This window comes from Limulus polyphemus, unplaced genomic scaffold (assembly GCF_000517525.1).
Source record: "Limulus polyphemus unplaced genomic scaffold, Limulus_polyphemus-2.1.2 Scaffold434, whole genome shotgun sequence".
NCBI lineage: Eukaryota > Metazoa > Arthropoda > Merostomata > Xiphosura > Limulidae > Limulus > Limulus polyphemus.
In genome coordinates, this window is record NW_013666044.1 from 67,195 (window position 1) to 90,838 (window position 23,644).

At 34.2% G+C, this 23,644-nt stretch overlaps 1 protein-coding gene across 2 annotated transcripts in view; it reads right to left on the reverse strand.

Annotated features, from left to right (window-relative positions):
* Window positions 1-23,644, reverse strand: part of LOC106458238 — a 137,616-nt gene that overhangs the window by 14,157 nt on the left and 99,815 nt on the right. For both annotated transcript variants that reach the window (XM_022384386.1, XM_022384387.1), the window contains exons 9-14: window positions 22,316-22,497; window positions 21,450-21,563; window positions 15,339-15,491; window positions 6,839-7,065; window positions 5,013-5,145; window positions 2,980-3,099 (exon numbers count right to left, since the gene is read on the reverse strand). In XM_022384386.1, coding sequence (XP_022240094.1) covers window positions 2,980-3,099; window positions 5,013-5,145; window positions 6,839-7,065; window positions 15,339-15,491; window positions 21,450-21,563; window positions 22,316-22,497 — 929 coding nt within the window. The remainder of the gene's footprint in view (window positions 1-2,979; window positions 3,100-5,012; window positions 5,146-6,838; window positions 7,066-15,338; window positions 15,492-21,449; window positions 21,564-22,315; window positions 22,498-23,644) is intronic.

The following is a 23,644-nucleotide window of genomic DNA, read 5'->3' on the forward strand; positions in this document are numbered from 1 at the left end:
TATAAGGCTCTTCAATTGTCTTGCTCAATAGAAAGGTACACAAAAGAATGACTGCGTTTTCTAAAGCATGTTTGAGATAAAATCTCGTTCACATGACACGAAGTTTGCATTATAAGCATACAAGGTCTCGTACACGCCAGCAAGCATTGCAAGACTACAAAATGGCGGCGCCCTGTCGCCGAATGTAAACAAACCGCGCGATTGCATAAACGCTTATCTATGGCATGGAACACCAAAATCCGATAAATAATTTTAAAAAATGTGTTTCTCTGGAAAAAAACCTGAGGTTTTCAGGATTTTTTAGAAATATCCGGAAGACTTTCATCTCTGTAATAGGCTTGCCAAAAATTATCAACAATTAATCAATTAAAATCTTGTAAATAAAAGTTACTTAATTAGGAGAAATGTAGAAAAAAATCTGCAGTTAACATGACTTTTATCATAAATCTATTGGATTCTAATGCTTCTCCAGCTTTAGGCATTGAAACTGTAACATTAAATGTATTTCACTGCTTATAATTTGACGATGTTTCAGAGAATCTTTTGTTTCTCATCATCCAGCCTATATGATGAGTTATAGTACTGAAAAAAATAAACTTTTGGGTAGTAACTTGAGGGAGACAAAGATTTGAAATGCTATTTATATATTCCTCTTATCTTGAAATGCAATGAACAAATAAAGAGAAAATGGAAACAGAAATTCTGTAGTTAATGTGATTTTTATGTCTATCCTGAATAATAAAAGAAACATATATTATTTCACTATTGATAGCAATAAGAGTAACAAATTTCTATACCTTATGTTTTTAGTTATATTATATTTCAAGTTTTTAATACAAAGCACAAATAATATGAACTGCAGTTTTCAGGATTTTATTTTATTTCAGATCTTCTTTCATCTACCTAAGTTAAGCAAAAACATCACTGGATTGATACTTCTTTTACAGTTAATTATACATGGTCAACAAAGTTCATTAAACAATATCATGTTACAATACATTAAAAATAGTTTTAAAATGTCTACTAGTTTTAAAGCTGTTATAAGAAATAATCATTATAAAATTTGACATACCCTCTTTCTCAGACAGTTTTAGTAATATAGCAAAATTAAAATCTGTTTAAACAATTTAACTATCACATATAATTACAAGAACATGATTTAAAATGTCTTAATTTACCTGGTGTAAATGAGAACATTTGTTTCCACCTATTACTTTGCATTTTTCAACAAATGTTAAATAATTATAACTATAAAATAAAGCCACACATTATGTTAATTGAACATCATTTGTATTAACTTTCTTTTGAAATTATTTTATGATATCACAAGTTTGTTTCTTTTATTTCAACTAATAAGAACTTGCAGCCACAGTAGTTTAATAATAATGGTAAGAAAACTAAATCATTACAAAGTACTAATCCAACTATTACATCACAGATTAACTGAAACTGTGTTGCCAGAACAGCAACTTGAAATTTATGAAAAGATATTTCTACTGCAAAGTACTGCTTGAAAATGTTTCCATTCTGCATCTTCACATATGTAAATCTTCTCTCTTTACTTGTTTCATACTGAAATAAGCTTCTTAAGCATGTAGAATATTTACAAGTTGATTTTTTTAGAAAAACAATTTTCTGACAGTTAGAGAAAATAGTGGACAAAATTAAATTATTGTAAATTCTTATTTAAACAACATTTTCAAAAAAAAAAAAAAGGAGATCTAATCCCATTGAATGAATTACTTATAATCATTGCATTATATAAGTTTGATGTTTTTCTCAGAAACCACTTAGTTGTTAAACGAACACTTTTACATAGTGTTAAATATTATATTAAAATTATTCTGAATATGCAAATGAGTAAGGCACATGACAACCACAACCAATATAAAACGCTGGAGGAGTGGCATGTATCAGAAGTATGTTTTGACATTTGGTAGGTAGTATGATGCCACTGAAATTGATCACTTTTGGGAAATGTATTTAACAGCCCTTTCTGATACAAAATATTCATGCACTTATATCATAGAGATATGTTCTAATCACAATTTAAAATTTTTCAAAACAGGAATATCCCCTGTGCTTAATGGCACTAGAAAACAAAGGAACATGGATCAACTTGGGGTACCAGGAACATCCTGAAAAAGACCTGGAACAAGTCATATACCAGTCATAATGAAGAAAGTGTGGCATTTTGCAACAAGAAATGGAGAGAATTCACAAACAAAAACAGTGGCAAAAGCTGTCCACATGCTCCAGGTAACAGCACACAAAATAATCAAGAAGGATCTCCATGTGAATATGAGGCCAACATGCTATGGATTTAGATAAATCTTTCAGTCATATCTCCTGTTCAATTGTTGCCCACCCCCAGCAGCTGAGGAATGAAAGAAATGGATATTGGTACAGATGCTAATCCATAAGAAAACATACCGGTTCAGTCACCAGGTGAAATGCCTATTCATTTCTGTGTGATCAGAGTGATGAAACAGGTGCTGGGAAACTATCACACTCATAGCTATACACAAATACTAATTTCAAGTCTGAGCAGTAATCGTCCTGTAACATGTACATGCTATTTTCTTACTTAATGATTTATGCTGTAATAACTTTTATTTATATATATGTGTGTGTGTGTGTGTGTGTGTGTGTGTGTGTGTGTAAGGATACACACATACATATATATTATATATACACACATATATACCCTGTTAACTATGTAGAAAATATATCAGTAAGTGAATTTAAGCTCAGAATAAACTATAATTAGATACAAGATGTAATTAGATTGTTTGATATTCACACTTTTTAATAATAAAATGTAGTTTGAAAACTTATTTTCATAATTCATTATTCATAAGATCTGAAATTATACTCATTTTTGCATAGTGTGTAAATAAATATGATTGAATATTGATAATGATCTAATTTTGAAAGCATTTAACTATTCTTATTATTCATCTATGTTTAAAACCTCACCCTTGAATGCTCAATGTCATCAATTGTAGGTTTTCTACACATAGGCCCTTTCTTGGCCCTCAACTGTCCCATTCTTTCTAATCTTTTACTACAGACAGTAGCATAATGGCTCAACCTCAACTGAAAAAAAAATTATGTTGAAAGTTTAATAATAACTCATACAAAAATTAAAAGATTTACAATATTCTTATTAGCAGCACTCCCTCTATAAGTTTTTAAACACTGCAAGATCACAAAAAAATAGATTTAAAAATGGTAATAAAAATCAGAAGAGGCAACAACTTAATCATGAATACCATAATCATATCTGAGACAAATTTCCATCATTATTACAACATATTTATATGTAACAGAAATGTTCAGCATTACAATTGTTATAAGAAATCTCCTTTAATCAATACTCACAAATATTTTTCTAAGTCCACCAACACCATTGTGCAAACAATAAAGTGATTTTGTTTTATTTCTTCATTGAAGAAAATGTTTCAGCATTACAATTTTCTTCATTTAATCTAGCTTACATTTGTTCTTTAATAACATTCTTATTCCCAAAATAAATCAGTATAATATCGTTATTAATATTTCTTTAAAATTTTGGAATGTACATTCAGTGTAGTAAAACCCAGACACATTTTTAAGAAGTTTGGTGTGACCTGATACGTTTTTGTGATTTTCACAGTCAATAATTAACTGGGTAAAAATCAATATAAAATATTGATTATTTAACTTTAAATAAACAAATAAAAAACAAAAAGGGAACACTGGATGAAAAAATAAATGACGCTTCTTCACTCATGGTCATAAAATTAAATGAATTACCATGACTATAACTTTGGGATTGACTTTCACACATCAAAAACATGGTTATCTGTTTGCTGTGGGTATAAATTTTGTCATATCATTCATGAGGAGGTAACTCATGATACACAGAAGCAGCAAAGAGTTATGAGCCTTGTTTTAGCCAGTCATCTAGTTCATTTAAGGTAGGCCTATGTTTAAACTGCAGTGTCATACTGTGCAAAATCTTGTAACTGCAACATTGATTCAAACTTAAAAATCATCTTCATTAAAATTTTGCTTGTTGGTATCTTACTTCAGATCATTTCTAGCTGTCGTTTCTATCTTGTTTCAAGGTTAAGATTTATTAATTACTATCCAACTCAATTACTATGACATCATAAAAGCTTCTCCCCACATGGTTATGTAAAGAAATCACTGATAGAAAAGAAAAATCATGTCAAACTCAAACATGGATAAGTTTATTTTTAAGAGTTGAGAGTTTCTGGGTAAATACAGACCTCTACTTTGGGATTGGTAGGAAAATTCTAAGAAATCTATAAAAGTGTTGTTGACAGGCGATACCACTTGCAGAGATCAAAGTTCAAACGTTTTTAGAACCTTTTATTTGCAAATTACACTAAAAAAAATTTTTACAAAGTCACACAACATCAATTTTTTGACATTTTTTGAGAAAAAACTAGTGAAATAAAGTGGGAATTATTATTTTTACTTACATTTGTTATGTAAGAGTGCAACTGACATCAGAAAGCTGTTCACTGGTTGTAACAGAATAAGTATATCTTCTTCTTTGGGAACACAAGATATTAATTTCTAGAAAAAATGTAGCCCCACAAATAAAGAAATAAATTAAAAGAATCCTACCTGATAAGCAGCAAATAAAAGATTCTTCCTTGTGATGGTTGATGTGACTATCTAGTAAGGATGATATATCAACAAGTGTCTTCATTTAATAAGTAAATAAGACTGGAATTTCTAATGGACTGTTGCTGCCTTCTTTATTGAGTGGGAGAACATTCTGGTTTTTATGCTGAAATCCTCTTTAGTTCCACTAAAAATTCTAACCTTACATATGCACTACCAAAAATGCCCACGAGACATTAAAAACAAAACATTTTACAGAATATTTTACCTGACAAGTACCAAAAGTAGTTTCTTCTTTAAGATAATTGATGTAACTATCTTAAAACAAAGCAAAATTACAGAAGAAAGAGAAATTTTACAAAATATTTTACCTGAGGAATATCAAGTGTAGTATCTTCTTTGTGACGATTGATGTAACTTTCTAAATATGGATGCAACTTGACAGATGGTGGAAAAAAATAAAGACAAATGGCCATCAGCTCCCAGCCTTGCCTCAGACTTCCCCTATGGAAAGAGTTTTAAAAGGTTTAATAATGGATATTATGGCAACATTTAAAAAATTAAACATGTACTAACAATCTGCTGTGGAAAGTATTAAATTAACCACGAGATCCTTGCAATGGAAAACATTACCATATCTAAAATACTTGCTATGGAGAAAAAAACATGTTAATTTTGGAATGAAAGTGTGAATAATATTTTGTAGATAGAGTTATGGTTCCCACTGCAAACTTTTCTGATAAATATTTTGTTCTGTCACATGCGATGCTTAATGGCAATGTTGTCAAAAAATTACCTAACATAAGAAGAAAACAAAGACTTCAGCTTGATACTGGTGTTATCTAAAGTCCAAAAGAAACAATGTATAAAAATTTCTCATCTCAAGTATTACCTAAAATACATCTTTTGAAAAAGAGTCTTTTAAAGCCAGTTCTAAGGTTTCAAAGATTGTTACTGGAAGAAAAAAAAACGTTTTTGCAACATAAATGCATATATCATTAAGAAAAAAAAAGCTAACTCAAAAGATAGAAATTTGTTTGATACTTTAGTACAAAGATGCTCTAATAGTTAATTCTGATTCACAGGAAATTCCCTATCATTTTACACCACAGGTAGACTTATGATCAGATTGTTAAATGATGTACAACCAAAAGACACAATACTTCAAAGTATGGAGCCTTCAATATTCTCCATGGAAATGAAAAACAAACACAACAGTTCATCTAGGACAGCAACAAGCAGTAAAACCAATTAAGAGAAACTTAATTAGTTGCAAAGTGAAAGCTACGGTTTTAAAATAGAACCTTCTAGCTTAAAAAAGTTATTGCAGTTTTTATAAGAAAGACAGCCAAAGAATCTGAAATCATAACAGATGTTATAACAAAAGAAAACTGCAATGTCAGGCAATAACAGTAATCATGGCCATCAGATGAAGGATGTATTCTAAGAGTACCATGGAACCTGGAAAAATCATTCTTATAAAGTATGAATATATTCATTAAACATCTTGAAACACAATACCAAGTTCTGCTCCCACAAATCATTTTGGCTATATTTGGTTTAAAATAATTACCCATGGGTAATATTTTACTATGTTAAATGACCCATGGGTTTCATAACTTCAGGTAATTTATTAATTGCATTCTACTTCCATCCTATATACAACTAGTAACAAAGCAGTTTATTCCACTACTCATACACTGCACTCACAGGATGAATGCATATATACGTTAGATGGTGGAATGCAGGAATGGGTAATGCATCCCATCCCGAATGCTCTCTAGTTTCTGTACATTTTTCATCCCTTACATCCAAACAATTTTGGAATAACATTTTTTGTTATTAGTTTCTGTAATTATTTTTTCTTTCACAGTTACCAATTGAGTGGCTCCATCTATTGATTGATATGGGTATTGGGAAATATTAAACAATCCGTATCATTGAATATATTTTGAGCTATTATTTGCAAAGTGAAAGCTACGGTTTTAAAATTGAACCTTCTAGCTTAAAAAAGTTATTGCAGTTTTTATAAGAAAGAATATAAGTTTTTATATTTCACACATACATTCTGATACCTTGATAACAAACTGAGAAAAATGTACTGAATTCATATTGGTTCCAAATTGTTCATAGGAATGAATAAAACACCCTAAACAACTCATACAAACATGCTGCAAAAAAAAAAAGAAGATCAAACCTATGAGGATTGTTGGTAGTCTGTCGTGAAATCTGGATAAAAAGTTCATCACGAAGGGCTTCTTTGCACCACCCCTTTGTGGCAATGTCTAAAGCCACTCTGTCTACAGTCTGACCAGTTTTTGCCTTACGATCTCCCATATAAACCTGGATCAGTTTAAATAGTTCACGTGCATCTTGCTTCAAAGATTTTTCGGTTGTCATTATCATAGGTTTTCTTATGGGATCCTAAAGAAAAATGTGGAAATACTCACCAAAATGTACTTAGTATAAACATTACTATATATTACATTACATTATATAAGTCCATTTTGTTTAAACAAATAATTTCTTCTACAATTCTCATGTTATTATAAAATAAATTTACTTATCAGTATATAATATATCAAGGAAATTAACAAACTCCATGAACACGTATTATCCTGTATAATAGAAATATTTTGAGCTTATTAAAGTTCACAGGCTATCAAATCATTTTATTATGAATCAAAAACAACAGTTATCAGTAGGACAGCAATTATGTAAGACTTAATCCTAGTTTCTGAAGTATAAAGTAGCACTGTTGTTGAAAAATAAGAAAACAGAAAAAAAAACTATCCATAAGATTTAAAAAATAAATTTTTGAAGCTATATACGTTTTAATTTAATTTAATTTTTATTTATGTTTTACAGGCAAAAATACTGATTCTGAAAAATAAGACAAACAGTTTTTTTTTTTCTCACATGTATAGTAATGCATATATATTTAAAATACACTTGTTGCATTTATTTTCTCACCATGAGTATAAGAAATTAATTACCAATAATACCAGGCTGATACCAAAAAAGAAAACTAATAGACTTCAGGAAAAGTAACAGTAAGAGATTAGACTTGCAGAGTATTTACTGTTGAAAAAAAAAAATAAAACAAAAACAGTAAAGCTGTACTAACAGATAAAATTTTTCTGTCAAATTGTTACTGTTAAATGCAATCCTAACCTAAACATATCTTAACTTTTTTATTCTAATTTGAAATGGAAATATTAAGCAAAATATTTTGGGTAAGAAGTATTAAATGTATAAGAAAAGTATAAAATGTGTACTGTATAAAAGTTTTCATAAACATTATAAGCTGAAACCACTAGCAGCTTAAGCCCATGTTACATTTTAACTCTTTCACAACCAGATGGATAAATTCTACCTCGAGGACAACATTGCACCATTGAATCACAAAAAGTATAGAAAAATAAACTTATAGTAATTTTTATGCACATAAAAAATAAGCAAGACTACAGAATTGAAGTTTATTCTGAAAAAAGTTTTACTGATTTAATTTTATATATAAACATAAAAAATTGCACAATTTGATTTTGGGTTGATTTCAGCATGTTCCAAACGAAATCATTAATGTATGTGAATTTCTTTAATTTTTTTTCAGAGCACAATATCCTACTTGTAGCTCAACAGAGGGAATGTCATAAATGTTTTGAACACAATATTGCTAATTTGTCCTTGTAACTTAAATAAAAGTGCAATTTTTTTATTCTTACACAATCACTGATTCTTAAATAGATGTCACTTAATTGTCTATATCTCAGCTTCAAGTAGCTATGAGCTACTGATCAAAACACATCATGAAAGCTCTTTTTCTGTTCTTTTCAACTGTAGAAGCCAAAAGGCTTTCATTACAGCAAGGATTCACGTAGAAATCAGAACAAAGTGATAAATACTTTGCTTAGTAATATGTTGCTAGAAGAAAGGGTTCTTGTGCTACAATTACAGTGCTGAATTTTCATTCTTGTTGTTGCAAAAGGCATTCTTTATCATTTTGTATTACTTTAAATTATGATGTTAAAGGATGATGAAACAAGGCAAGGTAAGCTTAGTTAAGTCATTTTAAACTAAACCATATCAAGTTTTGCTTTGCCAACAAGCTGCTGTGTAGTGTAGTGTAGTTGGAGCATGTACAGACTGTACCTTGTGTGCTCACCTCAACCCTACTGAACAGACTCAACTGCAGAAGGAGGGCACTTTAGTTATGTAATAGATTTTTTTTACAGTGTGTGCTTACCTCAACTCTACTGAATAGACTCTGGCTGTAGGAGGAGAGTAGATTAGTTATATATCATGGTGCCTGTATATAGTGTGCTCATCCTGACACAACTGAACAGGCTCTGGTTGCAAAAGGAGGGCACAATAGATATGTGTTATGATTTTAAGGGGTAATCCACACTACACTGACAGTGTCGCCACTGCTCCACTTCACACCATATAGTACTAAGTCCAACCAGTGAGAACCCTCCATGGTCCACCATCTCAGCCAGTTAGGAAGTGGTAAATGGCAAGGGTCTCCTGTGCACCACTTGAAGAGGGGGGTGGGAGGCATTTGCACTGGAGAGACCTGGGGAAGTGCCCAGATTCCCATCAGACCTCCAGCTGGAAAGGTCTTTTACTGGAGACAGTACAATGAGTGATCTAAAGAAAAAAAGCCAGCAAGTGCAAGACAAGAAAGTGGGCAGGACTCTTCCCTGGTGCTGGCTTTTTCCATGACAAAAAAGAGAAGTGAGGAGGGAGAGAGTGATGGAGAAAGGAAAAATAACTATCAACAGAAAATGAGACCAACAGCAGAAGGGGAAGAGACAAGTATCCTCAGGATCCGACATGACATGATAGTTACTGACAAGAAGAGTGATGAACTAGATGCCCAGTAGAGAGAAAACGAGGAAGGCCCATAACCAGGAATGAGAAGGTTAGGGTAGAGTGAACCAGATGAGGGATCCCAATCGAAGGGGTGAACTGCAATTTTGAGGGCTTACTCCTATGTTACATAATGGAGGATACCTCATCATCTAAACAAGCAGAACACCAACTGAAAGGTTTTATAATCATTTTGTATATGTTATAGATATATAATTTTTGTACTTCATTACCACATTCAGGAGGATGCCTTCACGGTCCACCACCCTAGCGGCTTGGAATCTGGAAAGTGGTAAATACTCTCAAATTCCATTAGAAAAAAAAGGGGGGAGAAAGCATGATGGAGAGTCCGGAGAAATGAAAACACCGGTGACAGAGCAATGGGTGACTACGAAACCCTATTTTGAAAAGCAGACCACAGAGGCATGGCAGGGATGGGTAACTATCCCATTCTGCTTTACCCATGTTGTTGAGTGAGTATGGTCTAGGATGGGCAAACTAATGAAGTAAACATATCATGAGGATAAACCTACAAACGATCTTGTGGAACCCCCATCTCAACAATGTGCATTTTTGGCCATGGAAATCATAATATGCAAATCAACATAGTCTTACAGTGCAGATTTGAACAGTTAAAAAATACCTGGTCAGTCACCACTCGACAGAGAGTGGGATCCAGACAATGAGTAGCAACAAACAAATAGAAATAAAAAGGAAAAAGGTCCCTGAAAAGTATGAAAAGAGAAATAAAAGATAACTTACCTGAAATCTCACAGAAGTCTGAAGAATGGTTACAAGCAGAAGATGATAACCCAAAGATGAAGATACCATGATCTGATTCAAATAATGAGATATGAACATATGAATAGTAGTCCACATGCCCAATTGAAGAATTTTCTCCAATGGACGATGAAGGTGAGACACCAATGAAAAGGTAAGATGTTTGATTGGATAAGAAGACACAAAGTATGGAAATAAGATGATAAAGTACAACTAAGCCAACAGAATTAAGACCCAAACCAAACTGGTGTGGGTGGAAGGAGAAAGATCATGAACAGTGGATGTCTGCCAAGGAATAAAGAGGCAGAAATGGGCTTCACAGAAGGAAGCCCAGCAGGCAGTATAACAGCAAAGAGCATGTACAGGACATAGAAGTCTATCTGGATCAGACCGAGGATGAAGGTGGGAAATGGAAGGAAAGAAAATTGGCATAAGGAGGAATTATCCTATCGAGCCTCCCAAGTTTTGGGGAGGAAAGAATGATCCTGACAAAGGAAAATATATGTAGAATGATAAAGGGTACGTGAAACGTTGATGGCATATAAATCTGACCTCCAATATACACAGACTAAGAGGAGAAGGAAATAAGTCTTAAGGGATTGGTTAAACAACAAGCATGTGGACAGTAGATTGAACGGAGGCAGTGAAGGACTACATTAACATCTCAATCCGGAAGGACAGTCCACTGAGGTGGAGATGAATCTAAAAGGAATGCATTAATAGGGAAAGAGTAGGAGAGGTAAACACCATATGGTATGGGGAAAAATTAAAAGTATGGGACAAGTCAGCCCAATAACCCACGATCAAGGAAACAGAAGACTTCTGATCAAAAAGCCAAGTGAGGAAATCTGCAATATGAGGAATAGTGGGTCAAGCGGGTGAAAACCTAGACCCAAAGACCAATGGCAGAAAATGTTCCATTTATGTTGATAAACCTTCCTAGAGGAAGGAAAAATGGAACTAGCTAGAAAATAAGCTAACTGTCAAGACAAACTAGATCTCCTTGCCAAGGACTGGATAAAAACCTAAAAACCAGGCCTGAAGATGGAGGACAGGAGGGGCTGGATGAAACACCAGTGGCCGAGGTTGACGAAGATGGGATGGAATAAGAGAAAGAGGTAATGGAGAGAAAGCTTGGAGCTTGAATAGTCACGAGAACCACAGCTGAGACAGCCAGTAAGGACCTGACATGGAGTGGCATGGATGATTACAATCACCCTGTGAAGAAGGCTATGGGAAGATAGACATACAGGTATTTGTTGGTCCAATCCTGACTGAAAGAATCTACAGCCAGAGCAAGAGGATGAGGAATCAGAGACTAAAACATAGGCAATTTGGTGTTGATGGATGTGGCAAATGCATCAAGGTGATGAGTACCCCACTGAAGGCAAAGCCACTGAAAAACAAGGATTGAGAGACCACTCTGTAGGATAGACTTTGTCTGGGAGGGAAAGCTGATCTGCAACAAGATTCACAACACCTGGAACATGACATGCAATAATATGAATATCGAGCATGTGGTCCCACAAAAAAAAAGATCCAAAGTATAAAAATATTGGAATCAAGAATGGCTGCCACCTTGATGATTGAGATAAGCACTGTAGAATTGTCGGAATAGATCATTACCAGACGACTCCTGGCCAGATGGAGAAAATGAACCAAAGCACAGCATACATCGAGAAGCTCCAGGATCTTTATATGATATGACCTCTCAGCCACAGACCAATGTCCCGAAGCTTCCTGTTGATTGACCCATGCCCCCAACCTTGAAGGGATGCATCTGTGAAAATGTGTAAATCTGGTACAGGAGGAGGAAACAGGTCACCCGCTAACATGTAAGACTTGTCCAACCACAAGTGAAAATCACCGACAAGGGAAGGAGGAAGAGAAATAGGAGCCTTCAAAGGATCCCATGCAAGATTCCACTGGTCGTGAAGGTACCGCATATATGCACAACCTAAGTGGATAAGGACTTTCATGGAAGACCACATCCCCAAAAGCGACAGAACTTTGCAAGCTGTAATGGAGGAAGTAGTAAGTCAAAGAGCAAAAGGTTGGGCCCAACTGAAATGGGTGTTGAAAAAACACCCAAATGAACAAAATATTGAGAAGGAAGGACTTCTACAGGAGCAGCCAATGAGTGTTGTGGGTGGACTCCTGTTTGGAACGAGCTAGCAGTAGCCAATCATCCATGTAATGATGGAAGTGCAACCCTTGAGCATGTAAGTGATGGGCAAACACTTTGACCACCTGATAAAAACATACGGGCCGAAGCAAGCCTGGAGGGCAATGCGTGAAACTGATAAACCACCCCATGGTGAACAAACTGAAGATAGTGTCACAAGTGACAAGATATCAGGATATGCAAATAAGCATTCACGACGTCCACCTTGGCCATCCACAAACCTGGAGAAAAAAGCCATCTGAGGGTGAGAAATAGGATAGAATCAGAAAATGATTGAGGCGGGAGAAATCTATCACAGGCCTCCAGTCTCTAGTTTTCTTGGGGACAACAAACAGCCTGGAATAACATCCTGGAAAAAGATGATGGACAGGTTCGATGGCCTGTTGAGATAGGTCTTGTACCGCCTCAAATAGACATTGACCGGTAGTAGGTTCCCAAGGCAATTGGAAGGAAAAGGGTGCCTGAGATAAAGGAGAGGGAGAAAGGAATTGTAGGACAAGTCCCTCTGATAAAACTTGAATAACCCACAGATCTGTGGTGAAAGGTCACCAAAGGGGAAAAAAATTGGACAAGCAAGCTCCTAATGGATCAGAATCCACCAGGTATTCATCGGTACTGTTGGTGATGTGACCATCTACATCGCATAAAACAACAAGATGAAGAACCCCTGAAGGGAAGAACAGAGAGAGAGAAGAAAGCCGAGAAGAAGTAGGATGGGAAACAGAAATAAGAGCCTGTCTTGGCTCGGACTGCGACAAATGTGCAACCAAAGAGTAAAGGGTAGAGTGGGATGCACTGACTCCACACATGATTCCAAAGTCTCATGCACATCACCAATATTGCAGAAGGGACCATACGTAAATCCCTGAGATAAAGGGGTGGTAAACAAACCTGCAACAAGGCCGTGTCTCTACCCAGAACATCCCAACAATAGAGAAACCACATGTGCAAAGTGAAAGCTGATGACAACAAATGTGCCAATGTGGAGGTAATTAGGGAGAGTCTCTCCCTCAAAAAACCCTCAGGATCTGTGTGAATTGGCTTGGAAAGAGATGTATTGTAGATAAAGACCATAGAAGGGAAGTAAGGGTAAGACAAAGGCAGGAAAACTGGGCACGGGATAATTGTACAGAAAAATCAGGGACTGCCCTCCACACAGGTAAAATCAACTCAAACTGCTGAGAGTCGAGAAACAGACAGTAAGTCTGATGGTAAGCTAATGCAAACTGATCCATAGTTTATGGAGAGCGAGGCATATTGGCACCCTCAACTAACTGAGAAACAAAATGCTCAGCATGAACCCTAATATATGGGGAAGGGGAGAAATTAAATACTGAGATGAAGAGGTATCATGAAACAAAGAAGGATGGTAATTATAAGAAATTGGAGAAATGAACAAAACATCACATACTTGAAAAATCGTGTCTAAAAATGCTGTATTAGGCCTTGTTGATTCTGCAGGAAAGGCAAAGGAAGACACAGCAAAATTCAGTGGTGGAAAAAGGCTATCTAAATCCTCGTGAGCCCAAACACATTCAGCTTGTTCAGGAGGAAGTGGGACAAGTTCAGGAGAAGGAGGTTGACCCATATAACAATCAATCTTACAGCAGATGATAGCAGATATATCCACCTACAGTTTGTATGATAGTGCTAGTAGGAGGTATGATACCCGAAGTGCTAACGTTAACCTCAGAATTCATTATTGAAATATAACATCAAACACAAATGTTTGATGGGAAGAAAAAAGTGTAGATTAAGAAAAAAAGACTGGGAAATTAAGTTAACTGAAAACTTGTCAACTATGTAAAGATATAAAAAACAAGTAATGATGAAATTCCACTTTGGAAATTAAACTATTTAAATTCACAAATTCAAAAAAATATGAAGAGGATAAAAAAAAACGTCTTGACACAGGTACTGCCAAACAAAAAGTGGTAGTTTGGTATAGAGTTGAATAGGGGAGTCATATGCATCAAAACAGCATGTCACACTCTTTATTTGTGGAGGGTTTTTGCATGATTATTTGCACGAAAGATGCATTGGAATCAGTCAATTCCAGATGGGTGGGAGGTTTAAGGCTTGTACCATGCAAAAAAGATTTTGCATATAGAGGGCAGCATTGAACAAGAATAGCTACTTATGTGAGATGAGGTAATGTACCACATCAGAAATAACATATCCAAAAGAAAACAATTACAAAGTTTCAAACTATTTCATTGAGTATTTTTTTTGCAATGCTATCAAACAAGCCATACAACAGGGGCATCTATTCGATGCTGCACCTGGGTCTCAAAATGTTAATAAACAAACCCTTTCTCTTGCACATAATGTTATTGAACATAATGTGTTTTACATACATCCTCACCTGAAAACAAAACTAAAACCTTTAGTATGAAAAATTTTAATTCATCTTACATCAGCTACTATTAAACATAAAATACATTTTGACTTGTAGCTCACTAAATTTGTAACTAAAACGTTTATCTTGCCACTAGGTTATGAACTTTCTACATCCTCTATAACAAATACGAGCATCAATTTGTTAGTTAATCTGAATAAATGGACAAGCAGATGAGTAAAAATTATGACAATTATCATTAACATCTAATTAATAACAAAGGTCATTTAATTGTGAGCTATCATCAGCAGTGGTTTAAGTTAGCCTCTTTTAAGATGGTAATAGATGATTTCTTGAAAAATCAATCAATAAATAAATTTTACTTTTTTACTTTTTCTTTGGGCTAAGTGTGTAGGGACAGTCTTGAAGGTCAAACAGTCCCTTGTTGTCCATTAACATTATGTTGGTTTAGTGTCTAGATCATAATGACCATGAAAGCTATGCTACTAAAAACATGCCTACCTTTGACCATGAAAGCATGTCTCTAATGGTAAACTTCTTTCTGAAAATTCCTTTTTTATGTATGTTGAGATTGTCCTCTGCATACTTTACAATATCCTCTTCTGGCAGCAGCTTCTTATCAGACATCAATGCATTGCCCATTAACAAAGCTTCCTTTAGAAACATGGATAAAGCAAAGGAACTAAAACATTTATACAACCAGGTACTATATGTCATCTTACTGTCATTGAAAGAACAAATAAATTACAGCACAAACAATTTTTATAAGCAATTACATATATCAAATATTTTACATATCTAGAGTTAATAGGAATTTCAAACAGGTGCGTAACTTGGAAATACTAAAATCCTATGCTTGTTTAGTTGTCTTCATGCAGTCAACAACCGTGTGACTTCAAATTTTGAATGTCCTTGATGCAATGCAAAACAAAGTCAACTTAATCAGATATTCTAAATTCTCCCATATCTAATGTGATTTGTTGTGTATGCATCTGGAAAACATATATATGACCCACTTTCCTAACAAAACCCAGATTTCTATGTTTGAATCATGATGATGGGTGGGAATGTAATTCAGAGGTAAGTACCAAATGAAAGTATTTTAATTCCAAAATTTAAAATTCTAATCATATAGACTTCTTTTTGAAACACTAAAAAATCCAAATATCCACATTGAAATGGAAGAGGGGACCAGAGAATGCAGTGCCATAAGAAACACAGATTCCCCAAAAGTAAGGCTTTTAAACAAGAAGGCAATGACATAGCCCATAACAAATTAATTATGTGGTCAAGAAGACGAATTTGAGTAGAATCCAAAACTAGAGTAAAAGTCAATGGAATGGATTCATAGGAGAATCTAGTGAAGTGAACAAGCTATAAGACTGAACCAAACTGAAGGCACTCAGAAAGACACTCTTTTCAATATAGTACCTTCCTTCCCTAGACAACTGTTAATAAAGTATGTCAGTAAATGAGGATCAGGGAGAAATTACAGAACCTGTGGAGCAATGCATGTTCACAGGTGTGGTCACAAGCGACGGTGTAAAAAGTAAACAGGGTCAGAACACAAAGTGTAGTCCTGTACCCATAATGCAAGATGCCCAGAGAAAAAGACCAGTAATAACTAAAGATTGGATGTGCTCCTGGAGCTTAATCCACCCCCCCCCCCTCATTCTACTTTGAAAAAGCCAGTTAAGTCACAAAATGAGCCTAGTAATAGGCACCCACAGCGAACTGAAAAGACTTAGGCAATCCCAAGGACGGGTTTAACAACTCATGAAGGGCAATGGGGACACAGATTAAGGTGATATAAAGTATATGTAATGTGCAAGAGTCTTTTCTGGGTGAATCCATAGACAGTCTTAAATTATAAAGAGAGACCATAATTTTCTTTTAAATATTTTTAGCTGTTGTGCTATAATCAAATAATTTCTCAAATTAAGACACCCCTGGAACAGTGAACAGATTAGCAGTATATAAATACCTGGGTTGTCATACACAATATAGACGTGGGACAATGTGGTAAGAGCAGACAATAGAGAATAATAATGGCTAGAGAATAATGTACCTGCTAGGGATTACAACCAGAAGCAAACAGAATCCTGAACCCAAAGAGAAAGCAATATGATGTAAATAAAAGTTCAAGAATATATTTGGATTCTTTAATATGCCAGCTTACATGAAATCTTGTAAAAGGTGCTGCAGCCAAGACACAAAAAAATAATTTGAATGGAAAATTTGGTGAGAATTAAACAAAAATTCATTTTTGAAGCACTTGGGAACATCACAGTATACATGAAGGGCAAAATGCATAAGTTAATTTGTCAACATGGCTAGAACAAGATACAAGGAGTATGATTTGCATATGATATACACAACCTTTACGAGCCTTTCTGAAAGATTTAGTACATGTGAGATAACAATGAGTAACCTGGCTGGACATAAAAAAAACTTTTTCCCAATAAAAAATCCAGATCAAGTATAAGGCCTTCCAAGAAAATAAGGTATGCGAACCAAGGAAATATCTGATGCATCTACAAGAAAGTTTGACTTCTTAGACAACAGCCAACCATGACACATTGAATGTCAAGTGTGAAAAATGGGTGTTCAAGGTTACCAAAGATGTTTCCAAGGTGGTATTAGGCCTGGATCCCCCATAAGAAAATGAATGAAATAGGAAAAGCCATGGTTGAACCTATTAAATTGAAGTGATGAAAAGAATCTGGCATTTTGCATAACTGATTTTAGAGAGCAACCAAGGAAAACAGCAAAGAAGATAAGCAAAAAGAAAAAGGTTCTCTCTAGGTTGACTAAGAACATTCATAGCCAGAGAATTTGGATCAAGAACTGTAGACCAGTGGAGTGAGAGAAGGAGCCTGTCAAATTATGTGAAGACATCCCTTGTTGAACGATCTAAACATCTGCAAAGCCAATGAAAAGCCAAAGAGAATTGGGGAGAAACCAACTATCCCCAAAAAAAAGAGAGTTTGCCATATGGTCATCACACCAAGACTCAAAGGAGAACTTGATGAGAGTAAAGCCAAATAAGTAGAGAAACTGCATGGAAAACAAAGGTTTTAAGAATGAGTACAACACTAATTGTTGATGTAAACTACCACTGGAGAACTATCTATGTGAACTAATATAGAATGGTGGTATACAATAGGCAGAACTAAAGACAAGTATGATAAAATAACACAGAGTTCTAATATGTTGATGTAAGCTGTTGCTTCCAAAGGATTCCATCCCAGAATGGCACTGATTCCTCAACACAGTGCCTAAATCGAGCAGGAAGCATCTATTAGAAGATGAAGGTTTAGAGGACAAGAAAGAAAAGGAGATCCTGTTAATATAAACTCTTGGTTCACCCAAAACTGGAGAAGCACAAGAGTAATGGAAGAAATAGGCATACTATCTAATAACAGGTCTGAAGTGAGGTGCCACTGAAAGGAAGGTCACACTGGGGGTGATGCCTGTTAGAACACACCAATAGAATGATAATGTGAACTGAAGTCCTTGTCTCCAAAGCAAAACAGGATTTTTGGGGTTAAAACAATGTTTTGGCTGTAAGTATATGAGGCTCTAATGCTTGCAATGCCATAGGAGACATGAAAGCATTCCTTTAATTCTGTTAATCCAAAACCCAGATGTTCCAAATACTGTGTTGGTACTAAATGGAAATCAGAATTAGGAATGATCTCCACAAACAACACAGCCAAATAAATGTGTGTAAGAGACTGAATGAACAGGAGGATCAAAATAAGACAATCACTCATATAAAAGTCAACATGAATGGAGAAGACCAGCAAAATTAGACTACTCAACAGAAAATATTTAGAGACAAAAGGAAAGACAGTGAACTGATAATCTACTCCTAACAGCAAATGAAGATGATGAAAATGACAAGGAAAGCAAGGCAGAAAGAAAGATTTCTATTATTCTCTGGTCATCTAAAAAAGAATGACTATCAGAAGTAAGTTGAAATGGTAAAACCCTATTCAGCCCCTGCCAGCATGCTTCTTTTGAACAAAATACTAGTGTTGGTGAAAAGCTAACAAAGACAAATGATGCAGGAAAGCTCTTTAAAGTTGGAGGGAAAGTAGAAAGTGTGTGTGTTTGGTTTGGTTTGTTTTGTTTTGAATTTTGCGCAAAGCTACACAAGAGCTATCGGCACTAGCCGACCCTAATTTAGCAGCGCAAGACTAGAGGCTAGCGGGAAGGCAGCTAGTCATCACCACCACCCATCTAGTCTTGGGCTACACTTTTACCAATGAATAGTGGGATTGACCATCACATTATAATGCTCCCATGGCTGAAAGGGCAAGCATGCTTTGGTGGAACAGGGATTCGAACCCATGACCCTCAGATTGTGAGTCAAGTACCCTAACCACCTGGCCATAGGGTGGGAGTGTAACTTGTAACAAAGCGTAACAGGCTAAGGTATAAAGAATATAAAAACCACATGGTAATAGAAACTCCATTTGTGAAAACTGCAATGAAGGAAGACTGCAAGATAAAAATTTTATCCTGACGAAAATAACCAGGAGAAAAAGACAGATTAAAGTAGAACACATCATGAAAGATTCCCCCCCCCCCAACCAAATAAAAAACTACCTGTGGGTAAAAACACTTGAGAAATAGAATGAACAGAGGAAGATAACCCAACTAAAGGGCTATTAACTCTCTGTTGATTTTAAAAGCATAAAAAATTACCTGAAAATCAGAAGATGGAAAACATAAAGATTTAATAATTGAATCATCAAACATAACATTATCACCCTAAGGTATAAAAGAACTAATTCAAGATATAAAATAGGGCATATCTATGAACCAGATCAGACAGCCAAGCAGAAGCTTCTTTGGAATTAAGACTAGCTGATAAATCCTTTTTAAACAATGATGATGATGAACAGGCCTAATGATAGATTAATCATTTGTTTTTTTACCATCATCATCATAATAATAAAAGAGCTGATGTTTTGTATATGAGCATCCACATAAATGTGAAACCTACTAGGGACATCTACAGACAAAAATGGAAATAAAGGCATAAATACATTGAATATCAAAAAGGGCCAACAATACAGCCAAGGACTTCCCCTGCATATTATGTTAGAAAGGTCCCCATAAAAGTTATGAAATTTCCAATACTAGTAAAAACATTAGTAGCAATAGTTAACACTGATTTCAGAATTCATACTGAGTAAAAATAATAACACAACGACCAACAACATAATCTAGCTTATGGTAATAAGTCATGTGGAAGGTGGGAGAGTGGAGAATTGTGGATAAGTTGGCAAATGTCTCGCAGTTCACCAAGGACATTCAGAGTTTAAGGCATATGGCTGATGACAGCATGAAATCAAACTCAATAAGAAAAGGCTAATATTTCAGAGGTATCTAATTCTACCTAATTTGAATGAAGTGTTTTCTGTGTTGAAGTGAAAAAAAGTTATTGATTTATTGTAAGTCATGGTAAAAGTTCCTCTATTTAAATAGTAATACTTTTCTTTTACAATAAAATTACATAACAGAAAACTTAAAACAGCCATAATATTATACAAGAATAATAAACAATAGTAAAAACTGTCTCGAGTAAATGTAATTAACAGAAGATCTTTCTTATGTCTTTTTTTTATACATGCAAGGTTTTATTCAGACTTAAAGTACATGAAATAAAAGGGCTAGCACTCTAATACTCATTAATAAAACTCTTCAAATTAGTTGAATATAAATGGAACCATAACTACAGAAATCAACTTCTCTGGTGATTAAATTTTAAAAGATTACCAATATTTTCTAGTAAAGAATGACAAGATGTCTTCCTTGAGGGTTTAAGAAAAATAAGTATTACTACATTTGTTTTTTTTGCCTATTCACATAGGCAAAAGCATGGTTTATTGGAGTTAAGTAGTAAAGCTTTTTCCTACAAAAAGACTGAAATAATCTTGTTAATGAAGTTATTGTGAAAAAGGAAGTAAATACCAAACATTTTTATAATAACATAATTCTCTCAACAGAAATTGTTAAATATTTCACAATACTATACACATACTACGGTCCTGTTAAAAGTATTAAAGCTAACGGTAAAAATACTGTTAATAGTTCTCTGAACCAATGCAGTAAAGCAGGAAATGTAGCAAAAGAAATAAATAAGTAAATTATTTAAAGAAAATTATCTAAAAATATAATAAAATGAATTAAAGTTTGGATACCTTCAGAAGAGCTCAAACAAAATGACATAACACTGTAAGAAAACACACACTGTCAAATACCTTTATTATATTACTGTTCTGAATGTGAAATAAATAAAAATATTAACAAATGCATAATTTAATAAAAAACCAATAATAATGTATTCTCATGAAAATGTACTAAATTATTTAAAAAATCATATAAAAACAGAATATTTCATGGTTTAAATTTAAACTTAAAAAATATCAGATAAGTCTGATAAGCATGAGATGCCTTTTACAATACAAAGAATCTGAAGAACCATCTAGCTCATGAATTAGAATTTGAAAATTTTACCAAAACAACAGATTGTAATTCATTTGTTTGAGACTATACTATGAAAACATTAAACAACAATAAAAGCAATAGCAATCTGACCTGTCTATTAAGTGACCTGGTCAATCTGGCTGCAGTGATTCTTTTGTCTGTCAATAAGGATGCTGGACTTAGTGGACTGTGCCCTCCACCAAACATTATTTCCTTCTGAAAAAACTAAACCAGAGATCAATTTACTAGGAAGAAGAAAACCCAAAAGCTCACTTACGTAGAAAATGCATAAAGCATTGTTTGAAGCTTTCTAGATTACTGGACTCTCCTTAATAAGAAGAAACAAAATATTACAACTAACTTCATTATGATAGCATATGAAATAAATATTAATTCAAAATGAAAAAAGAGACAACTACTACTCCAGCTTTGTTGCTCATAAGATACATTCTATGTCCCTCTTACTCAATATTGTTTCATTGAAAACCTCATGAAAACAAAAGAAGCTTTTACTTAAAAAAATACATTTATCTATATTTTCTATGAAATCAGACATAAAGCTCAACATTTCCATCAAAACAATTGTAAAATAGCAAAACTTTAAAGTAAATTCACTTGATGAACAAGTTAATTTACTTTAAAGTTGTTTCTCAGAGTTAGTAATTTCATATAATTTAGCTTAACTTCAACTCTCCAGTTATAATTGGCATAATAGCTTAAATAATAAGTTAACTACATGATTTTCTAGAGAATTATCATTTAATGCAGCCAATCTGCAATAAAATGATTGTTTAAAAACAGAGAAGATCTTAATTTCAGATTTTCTAAAATAATTTATGATTTCTGAGGGAGTCATAATGGAGAAATCTATTAACTTTTTTCTGTCATTCAATACACAATATTCATCTCATCAAATATGATGACCAGTTGATTTTCTTTAAAGTTTCAACCTTTACCACTCAGCATTTAAAACCTACCTGGGATTTTTCCAAAACAGGAGAGTAAAGAGGAGGAGAGCGGGAAGACTTCTGGTTGTCTGGATTAAACATCAACCCTGACAAAGCACGTTGGCTATCTGAGCGGGAAGGAGAAATTGACGAATATATCCTGCTACTATGTTTATCACTTTCCTCTAGCCATGATGGAGGTTGAGTAGTAACTAAATAGAATAAGTTAATAGAAACTGTAAATATGTTTTACTATAACAATTTGTTGCTGCAGAAAATATGTAAGGTTCTTCTCAATTAAAATTTAACATATAAAGTGAAAATAGAATGCAAAAGCAATAAAAAACTAGTAATCAATGACCTTTGAGATTGCCATAATTATAGTGAAATACAAAATTATACACATCTACTTAGCCACATGACATTCCACCTTGAAAAGAAGAGTTCTGTTTGCCTATAAGATCACATTCTAATAAAAAGTGGGTACATCCTTGACATTAATCACAATATTATTAACATTTTCAATCAATCATTAGTTGGTGAAATATTTTGACACTTCTCTTGCAAGAATGTCCAAAAGGAGTGAAATTTCAGGATCCATCCTTTCTGTCCCTCAAGCAAATCCTAAAGTGTCAGAGTGATACAACTACATCCACTGCAAAACACTGCTGAACATGCCATACATAATGCTAAGGCACACAGAATTCCATTAAGGTAGGTAATGCAGCATTATCTCCAGAATGCTATAACTCAACAAGTCACTCATGGATCCTTTAAGTATTTTTAGTAGATCAAGTCTAGGATAGTCTCACACTATTACTTTACTCTTACCATTCTTCACAGTTTGCCCAACACAGTCATATTACAGTTAACATTTTCTTTACCTAAAAATGTATTTCAGATGGATACTCACCTCTCTGTACAACAAAGAGCTATTACCTTGTGCTCATTGCCATGCAAATTCCTGTGCATGCCATAAGTTTTGAACAAAGCTCCAACAAGTATCAATGTGTATTGCACCAACCTAAGATAGATGTAATCATCATTAGACTATAGCCCTCCATCAACAGGAGGGCATCACATCCTCCATGCATAGTAATCCCCATGAACACTAGCATTTGAATAAAGATTATTCTCAATGAGGCAAAGAAAACACACCAAAAGTGGGGGAAAATGGTGAGAAGTTGTGCAGAGAGATGATTATCTATCTGAAATATATTTTCAGGTAAGGAAACTTTAACATCATAAACATTACATATCTCTCTGCAAAACAAAGATCTAGAATCCCACATTGAAGATTGTGGATGGGCTGGTTCAGAGAAATAAATTACATAGATGAGCACCTTTCTGAAAACAGTG